The sequence below is a fragment of the Nestor notabilis genome, unplaced genomic scaffold (genome assembly GCF_000696875.1).
Source record: "Nestor notabilis isolate BGI_N333 unplaced genomic scaffold, ASM69687v1 scaffold10297, whole genome shotgun sequence".
NCBI lineage: Eukaryota > Metazoa > Chordata > Aves > Psittaciformes > Psittacidae > Nestor > Nestor notabilis.
In genome coordinates, this window is record NW_009936053.1 from 55,286 (window position 1) to 65,098 (window position 9,813).

The window sequence follows — 9,813 nt, forward strand, 5'->3', positions numbered from 1 at the left end:
ATCGACCCCTTACGTAGCAGATTACATTACCTGCTCCTTAGAGACTGTTCTGGAGAACGGGCACACACATACACAGAACTAGGTGCTTCCTTTGTGAACAGTTGCTCACTTTCTCTGGCAGAAAGCCTTCCTCTTGAGCCCTCCCGTGTGCTCTAAGAACAGTGCTCTCAAGGCTGCTAAAGGCCTCCAGCTGACAGGTAATGTTCCTTCAAGATCATTGAAAAGATTTCACTGCTGAGATCTTAACTGACTATTACTTTATTTAGACATTTCAGACCACAGTGATTTTTTTTATACCATGTACTGAGTTGTCTGATTTCCATTCTGGATGGAGCTCCTGTAGGAGTATACATCTACCCAAAGGAGTCTGGGGCTGAGGGTGATGGCATCATCACCTGCAGAGGCTTGCTCCAGTTGTGTCACTGGGCTGCTGGGTAAGAAGGTGAGCAGACTTCGCAGTGTCAAGCACGACAACTGGGAGATCAGCGGGATCTTCAGAGACTAGAGTGGCATGAGACAAAGCCCCTCTGGCACAGCAAGAGGGACAGCCAGAGGTTATGTTTGAGTAGGCAAAGACAGGGACTCCACAATGGTTGGCATAAGAATTCTGGACACAAGAAGGTTCTTTCTCTACCTATGGTGTTCAGTTACTGTATTGTTATAGTGAAAGCAAAACAGCATGATTTCATATCTTGATCATAGGTCCTTATTCTTACTTCTTCCTCTCCTCCCCCAATAGTAAAAACTACGAGCCCCTATCAATGCCACAGTATTCAGTATCAGATTCTGCCTTCTTTTCTAAGTAGCTCCTAGAATCATAGAATCACACAATGGTTTGGGTCAGAAGAGACCTTGAGGACCATCCAGCTCCAATCCCTCTTCCGCAGGCAGGGGCACCTTCCACTAGGCCTAGGAACAACTCTAATTGAAAACATAATATTTACTATAAATGGTAACATGTTAAATGAAATTGCATGAAACAGTAATTGATTTCTAAACAGTAACCAAGTGATTCATTATCATACGTTTATAGTAAAATGTATTTTTATTTAAATACCTCTTCCTTCCATTTAGCAGGTCATAAAGCTGTCCACAGTAGATCTCATAAAAACTGATCAAAACAAGGAGATCTTTCCTTGACTGTGATGCTTCCAACTGTCTAAAGATGTCCTTGGCAGCCAAGGCGTAGAGTCCTGGGTTGCGCTGAGTACCTATCATAGTGTAAGTCTTGCCAGCACCAGTCTGCCCGTATGCAAAGCAGGTTGCATTGCCTCTGTGAAGATAACTTACATTTTTAGTATCACATCTGATTTATTCGTATCTATTAAAAAAGATTCTGCAATGTAAATTTCTATCTATAAAGGCCTCTTAACAAGTTTGGTTTGCTGTTCTAGCTGAGAAAATGCAGAACATTTAACAGTGATTCCCAAGAGTGTCCTATGGAGATCTGGCATGTCACACAGCGCTGGCTCTCTTCCTTTCTTCCAGATGCCAAAAATGCATTTAAGGAAACAAAAATTCATTATTACTCTTCCAGCTGTTTAGATGCTGCAGAAGTATCATAGAATTATGAATGGGAATCCTACTGATTATGAATCACAGAGAAAAATTTCTGACATGAGATGCAAAACAGCCACAAGTCAGGATCTATATAAACACGTGTTGTACTTGATGAAAATTAACATCCCAGCACTATAATTTACTAAGAAAGGTTACTTTGTCTCAGGCTGCACACAGCTATCTTAATCTAAAGAGCTGTTCTTGTCTAGGGCAAGGTCTTGCTCTTCCTTTCCTCTGCTCCCAGCTGTGTGACCTGCCCCACAGACCCACCCCTGCCTGTGATGGCACTCACGTTAGATTTTACTCCACTGAAACAACAGCAAGCTTTCCACTTTTTTTGCAAGCTAATTTTTGCTGCTTCGGTGAATTAAAGCACATCACAGAAGATCACAAAATATACCCAAGCTAGCTTCACATGATCCATGGGAATGTGTTTAGCTAGACATAAGGAAGAGCATCATCCCCTTTCAGTGGCAGAAAGCTGTTTGGTTTCTCCAGCCTGTGCAACCACAGTCTTATCTTATGCCAGATTGCTCCAGCTTTGTCATCATATCACCTGAAGATTATAATGGCAATGCATATGAAGTGCCAAGGTCCCAGGATATGGCTCCGCTGCCCTCCAAGCCCATCTACGGTGAGGTTTCTACATGCCTACATCTTCCCCATCCTTGGTCTTTTACAGGTGCTGAACCCAAAAGGATGATGTGAACAGATTCTGGGAACTGAATCAGCCATAAAGGAAATACTACAGAACAAATTATTTGCTCCTCCCCTACCTTAAAAAAGGCCTTTTAGCTGGCTCAGTACCCTGAGAAGAAATGGGTAAAAATGTCAGGCTGCAGCAAGCACAGTGAAGAATTTCTTGCCATCTTAGATTGTAGAATTATCTTACCATGGTGTCAGATTAGACCAATGTCAATGAAGGGGATGCAGCAGGAGGGACAGAAAATTTAAAGAAAGCTGAGTAAAAACAGTGGCATCTCTCCTGGTGGCATTACTAGATTACCTATTATGTGAATTGTGCTTTTAGCGATTATTACACAGCAAGCTACAAGCCTCATTCTCCTTTTCACTTTACCCAAAACCATGACATTTTCCATCTATGCTGATTATACTTGGAGATTTTCAGTAACAGAATGCTCTATTTTGTTGATTTTCAGCATGGATACATAATTCTTTCCTTCAAAGGCTCAAAAGTGTAATTATATTCAAGCTTGATACTTTACATCAAAATAAGATCACCCATGTAAAGCCACCATCAATTTCCCCTTAATCAGGAAGTATGTCATTATGATTAAGCCCCTAAGCAAATATAAATCAATAAAAGTAAATCACAAGATTATTGATAATTTCTATTGCCCTGTGAACTGTAAAAATACATGAAAAACTACCTCACAGCAGTCTCATGAAAGGGGTAATATTATTCCCCTACAAATGAGCGTGCTAAACACCACAGAAACCTTTGTTAGAGTAGAGATTAGACTTCAGAAATGCTGGCGCACATTTTCTGTTCTAAGCTGGCCATGGCTTCTCTTTAGTGCTCCTGAGATCCAATTTTAACATCCTCTGTGATTTAAATTTCTCACCAAATGTGAAGAAAGTTTTCCCTGATTTATGTTGTCAAAACTGCAATCAAAGACATTCTAAAAGGGGGAAGGTATGCGGCAAAAGTGAAATGAATGTATTTTTCAAAAGAGGAGAAGCGTAAAGGAAAATTAAAGCAGTGTCTGAAATTTGCAAACAACAAGGCAAAAAATAACAAATGTAAGCAGTGATGCCCTACCCATTGAATATATGCTGAATGAGAGGATGAGCTGTCTTCATATACACATCCTGATTGGTACATGACTCCCCAAAGACTTCATCAAAATAAAAAACATGCTGAAAAATAAATATGATTTATATGAAAATGAGTATGTTTCAATTCCCCTTCACCCCCATTTAAATGCAAAGTTATATAACAGAAATCTTTCCAATGACTTAATATAGCTTTGGATGAGGTACAAAATGATTTAGCACATTTAGCAGCATCACATATGCAGAAACAGATTATGACTAATCAAGAGACTGAAGGTAGGAAAAATGAAAAAGGGAAAAAATAAAAAAGAGAAACAAAGATGCCTTAATTCCCCATCATTTTGAAGCAGAACATACCACAGCCTTCTGACAAGAAGAAAAATGCTAATTAAACTATTCTTGAAATGATTCACCCTGTACAGATGTACAGTAAGACCGCAGCAGTAAAAAGAACTGAAAGTCAACTCTTGACTCTCTCAAAATTAGTCCTCAGTTGTGATTAATTGCCTCTGTTCTGCAGACTTAAAAACTGTTTGTGCCAGAGAAGACAGAAGTTATTCCTAAGTAGGGCTGGATTCTATTATCTCAGAAGAGGGCAAGAAAAACCCAAATTCCCACACTCCAGATCTGACTGAAAGCATCAGGGGCTCTGGAAACACCGCAACAGAGTTCATTATGGGGTCTGTCTAGTGTTTGAAGGGACAGTCACAAACACATCATTTCCAAAAAGAGCCTCCATGGACTGGTGTCTTAACACTGCACTCTGATAAATCCACTGCAGTGTCAACTACAGTGGTAGATCTCTAGGACTGAGAATCATTTCAATATTGTGCAAACATGAGCACACAGGCAGGTTAAACCAGAGAGTCTCGGCAGCTACACTCAGCTCAGAGGGCAGATGTGCTCTGTGGAGCTGGAATATGCCCCACTGCCTCCCATTCTCTCTGTACCCCTTGCTGTCCTTTCTATAGGAACCAGAGGTGGAGGCAGGGTGAACACCCAGACTTGGGTCCTATAGAATAGACACAAACTTTGCCATGGCATGCTTTTGTTCGGACTATGTTAACTGATAGCAGTATTTCGTTTGTCTGTACTGATATAACAAAATTAATTAGTGGTTATTTCAGCACTGAGATACTAAGGTGATAAGCACCATATAAATGCCAAATATAGGTAGTCAGATGGAGGGAGTGGGGTGGAGTTGCTACATGTGTCACACTGTAAAATGTGGTATATGAACTGGGCCCCAGAGAGCTGCAAACTGAAATTTTACTGGATACTCCAAACAGTTGTTCCTAGGACCAGACTGTAAAAATAACACCCAGTAGAGTGAGAATGGCTTGCTGCTCTCTAGAAATCAGTTGTGTTCCTGGTGCTGTCAGTCAAAAGTAAGAATTTGAACTATGACAGCACAAAGCTTTTGGGATTAAGAAACAAAGACCAAAAGGGAACTTAATTTTCAAAAGCATTTGAGAACAAAGGAAGGGAGGTGATAAAGGGTGTATGTGATTTATTGAAACAGACCTACAGTGCTGAAATAGGGAAAAGGGAACTCCTCACTGGAGTACCCCGGAAAGCTATGAGGAGACTCTGCAGCAGGCAAGTCTCCTGCAGCAATGGCATGTAGCAGAGGGTTTTATTTTGCCATGTGCACAGAAAGCTGCAAGAGACATGCTTTTGAAGCTTAAAATTCTGGGCTTGGGTTTTCTGCCACAGGCTGGCGTAAGTAGAAGCAATTCAAATATAGTTATGCTGAGCTCAAAGAAGAGCCCACTCTTCTTTAGTGCAAGAAATGGAGACAGGCCTTTTCTGTTCCACTTCATGGAAACTCCAAGCACAATTTGCTTTATCGTGTCCATGCAAGTGACTGGCCCATAAACACAACTTTCACAGGGAAGATGTTACCTGTAGAATATATTGGGTGAGATCAACTGCCTCTTTCTTCTCATGAAGAAGTAAGGTTTCCTTATCTTTCACTGTGATGATATTAACCTCCCCACGTCGCTCCTCTCTCAGGCCCAAAGGACGTTTTCGGACACACACTCTGATTTTTTCACTCTCTGTCCATGGTGTCTCTTTCTCAGAAGCACTAGATCTACAATAACAGAGTAGGTTTACATTTTAAAATGAGGTTACTACAGAATCTAGAATATGCATAGATTTGTTAGCTTTATCAGATAAATGTTTCTGTCTTTAATGTTTTATAAAAAGAAGATCCAAAACATGCCTCATTGTTACATGGTCAAGTTTCTGCTCTTTTTTTCCTAGACAGACTATGCCTTTTGTGCACTTCTGTTAAAAGAATACTAGTGTTTACACACCTTCATTCCTGAACTTTTTGCTGGACTGGTGTATTTTCAGCTGACAACAAAGATGTGATTGAAGCTGGCATAATATGCAAGTTGACTTAATGAAATTTAATCTTGATGAAGTTATTGACAGTTGTAATTAGTCAGTAATATACAGATAAAAATATGACTGGATCTTGAACAGGAGAGGGTATAATGTTTAGTTGCTTTTCCTTTTACACTGACTTTCATTCTTCCTATTATGGACTGTCAAGCAGGTTATAAGTAAATGACTTGAACTGGGAAACAAGACCATGTCACCATGTTCCATATCACCATGTTCCTATTCAGCTCAAAGAAAACTTGAAATATTGATCTTGTCATTGTCTCCCCTTTGGGTTTGTTTGTTTTTTTTTTCCATAAAAACAGTATGTGGTTTCAGACCACAGGCAAAGTTGTGCTATTTTGTTTTGGCAAGTCTCCTTTAGTTCCCTTCCAGACATCTCAGAAACATGAGGTCATTTCCTTTCCATTAATTAACCTGCTGTGTTAAACATTTTGTGATGCAGCACAAAGAATATGCTTGATTTCAATGAAAATGTATTCATTCTGCCTTTCCCGTCTCAAGCTGTTTTCAGCCAAACGAGTAATGATTTTCAGCCTGAATTTGAATGTCAAGTTGTGAAACAAAAAGACCCCCAACTTTTAATGAAGCCCCAATTTGCCCAGAGGTAGTGTTTCTGCCATGCTGTCCAAATGCCCTTCCAAAATCTTTTATTGTGGCAACTGAAAGCTAATACATACTGGTTATCTCACAAATTAAAACCAAACCCACAAGCTACTTAATATTTCATTACAACTAGAAACTTGTAGTATCGTTGCTATTGTGCTGCATGATTCCCCAGAAACACACAACATGCTGATACAAATCTCAAGATGCAGACTTCGAAAACTACACACAAGTAATCTTTACTTGTAACTGGAGTCCCTTTAATTTTAGCACAGCTTTCCGATGCAGAGCAGGATCTGGCCCTGCATTAAGATGGAAAATTCTTTCCCCTGTAAAGAAAGGCAATGATACTTGAAATAAGATGCTTCATAAGCTAGTGTGAGCTTATGGATATCACTAGGCACCAAATGTTGTCCAACAAATGATCAGAGGCTCTGAAGTTTAATTCTCATGGCAGAGGCTGGATTTGGTGACCTACAGAAAGAGTCTGTTGTGCTCTCAGATCTTGCAGGAGGAAGGAGTGATTGCAAAATTTGGGGAAAGGAAAAAATTAAGACTTGGAGGCTCTATTTTTGAGGGAAAAGGCATAAATTCTTTCTAGTACAGACACATATTTAGTTGAATATGCTTTGTATGGGAATAGATTGCATTTTAATTCTACATGCTGAACATGAAGTTTAGATTTTCTATTAATCTTTCGTAAGTAGAAATTGTATTTTATAAAAATTTATTTTTTTTAATTACTAGAAAGACCAAAAATCTTGACACAGATCATTAGAAACCTGATTAGACAACAGGTCAGAAGAATCAACATGCCCTGTCTGCCGCTGTCAAAATCAAGCCGTTTGCTGTGGGCAAGTAGAAAATATATTGAAACATATTTGAAAGAGCTCTTAATCTTTCTGCCATCTGAAATCATGCCAGTGTTTTCCAGTGTTTCTCATAGATGAGACTAGATTAGCCTTCACAGTGACCAAATGACAAGGTGACATGGGAATGGATGGATTCAGTGAAGGAGCACTTGCAAAACAGGAATCACAAACCCAAGTGTCAGCAGACTGGCCCAAGCCTGGAATGCACAACACGTACTCTGCGGTTAAAACAGGAGAAAGAGAAACTCAGGCATGTCAGGAGGAGGATGCAGAAAGCCCACCAGTTGAACCATAATGCTAGGCACAGAACAACGTTCTTAGTTAAAAGAGAGAAGAACAAGGAAACAAAGAGAAAACAATGGGGAACATGGCTCTATCACAGGATTAAAAGTCTTGAACTCTAGCTGAGCCATTAAGTTATATTTTATCATTTTTTACTTGCCAGCACTATCAATCCTGCCCTTTAGTTGCACCTTGGCTCAACTAGAGCAGGTAGAAATGCATTAAGATGCCAATATAGGTATGAGGTTAGAGTGCTTCTCTGGAAGGCGGGAATGACTTTTTTTCCAGCAAAAGGGAGTTGGAAACCTCTGCCTTGCATTTCCCAGTGTAAGTGCTCTAATTACTATGTCACCATAGTACTTTTCCACTGTGGCAACAGCATCTGTCCCTCCAGTCTACATGCATACTCAATGGGAGTTGTAACTGACACCCTGACTCCATGGATTCTCCCATATACCAAATCTTTCCCCACAGCCTTCCCAGACCAACCTGCAGCTTCTTACAGCTGCTCCTCCCCACTGCATCTTAAAACTGAAGTGCCGCATCTGCACTGCAAGGTGCTATATGCTGGTAGCATGTGTGCAGGGGGCTATGTGCTCTGCTGCCAAAGCAGGAAAAACATATTTTGTGCTTTAAAATATGTTGCAGGGTAGAGTTACCAGTGGTTCAAGATAACCATAGCCCTTCTGTTACCATATGCTGGTAGAAGTATGGAAGTTACAGATCATGTGGTTGGGGAGCAGCTGCAAGGCATCCCTCTCACCACCATGAATATACCCCATAACAGTTACATTCATTCTGTTTCTTTTTAAAGCTCCAGCTTAGAAATTTCTGCATAAAGAAAGCCATCACAAAATTTATCCTTTTCACATGGAAAAACTTGACAAACTTATCAACAGACAATGCCATATTTTGGAAAAGTAATGTTTTTTTACTATTGTCTCATTGAAAGAAGAGAAAGAAAGATTGCCCAAAACACCAAGAAAACAAAACCTTATATCCTGAAAGACAATAAAGACTACTCTTAGAAAACCTTGGTGAGCAGCAGCTGGTGAAATGCAGCTGATTTCTTCTACTAGACTTAGAGAATCACAAGTACTTATTAATCTCTCTTCTCTATAGGATTCTACATTGCTCTGTAGTGGTAGGATTGCTCATTTGGAGGTGATGAAGACATTCTCCTCCACAAGGAAGAGAGAATTAATTACGACTAACTTGAAGTATAGCAAAATAAAGGCAACTGATTATTACCTGATACAGGAATGAGGTAGTCCATAATTATACCCTGAAATATGAGTTATTCTTTGTACGACAGGAGCTTCAGAATCCCCCAGGAGTGGAGCAATATCATCAGAAACTGTTGGACAGCTCAGGTCCTTTTTTGTGCATATTCCAGGAGTATTCAGATCTCTTCTAGTTAATCTGATGAGCTCTGAATCATGTGGTTGAATGTGTCCCAACATTTCCCCTACACTGTTCTCTTCATTGGCACCAAAATCAGATAAACCATATGATTCAGATTTGGAGTCTTTAACTGTTCTATCATTTTCTTCAAAGAACGACTCAAAATGCAGCTGTCTACGGGGACCTGATCTGGTCACCTGAGGCTGAATGAAAAGACCACGTGGTGGAAAATCTTGCTTGCTTAAGTCTGAAATGTCTTCCTCTTGCATAATTTTGATTATTCTAATGAGCTGAAAGAGTCGTTTGCGATCATTCATGTCGTGGACCCCCAGTTTGGTATAATCTTTCATGGTAACTTTGGCAAGCTCATCAATCTTCTGAAGACCGAAGGCAGCAAAATGGGGATAGTATTTTTCAAGTTCTGCCTCACAAAGGCATTCATAAAGGCATGATGCCATCTTCAAGCTAACACCTACAAGAATCAAACAGAATAAATATTAGAATCATATGAAACATCACAGCTGACAAAGTTACTAATGAAGAAACTACACATTTTCTGATGCCACTACCTGTAATTAGGCTGGAAGCTTGCTTAACACTAAGTCTACAGTACACTAGATTGCCAAATGCTCCAGAATATAGCAATAATGACAATAAACAAAACACGAAATATACTTTATCTATGAAACTATACTTTTAAGTTACAGACAATACACAACAACATGTAAAAACTGCACAATGAACACAATGCAGTTTTACTTACTGCTGCAGAGTTCCTACACGCCTGATGTCTACTTGATGAATGCCACAGCTATTGAAACCCTGTCCTCAAGCTACAGAATGTAAAATGCCTAATTTTAGACACTCAATTTAATATCAG

General features: G+C 39.7%; 1 protein-coding gene across 1 annotated transcript in view; it reads right to left on the reverse strand.

The window, feature by feature from the left end:
• The window catches only part of KIF24 (kinesin family member 24), a 23,878-nt gene extending 14,487 nt beyond the window's left edge, over positions 1–9,391 (reverse strand). The window contains exons 1-4 of the mRNA XM_010018150.1: positions 8,781–9,391; positions 5,263–5,452; positions 3,344–3,441; positions 1,058–1,273 (exon numbers count right to left, since the gene is read on the reverse strand). Coding sequence (XP_010016452.1) covers positions 1,058–1,273; positions 3,344–3,441; positions 5,263–5,452; positions 8,781–9,391 — 1,115 coding nt within the window. The remainder of the gene's footprint in view (positions 1–1,057; positions 1,274–3,343; positions 3,442–5,262; positions 5,453–8,780) is intronic.
• Between the last annotated feature and the right edge of the window lie 422 nt (positions 9,392–9,813).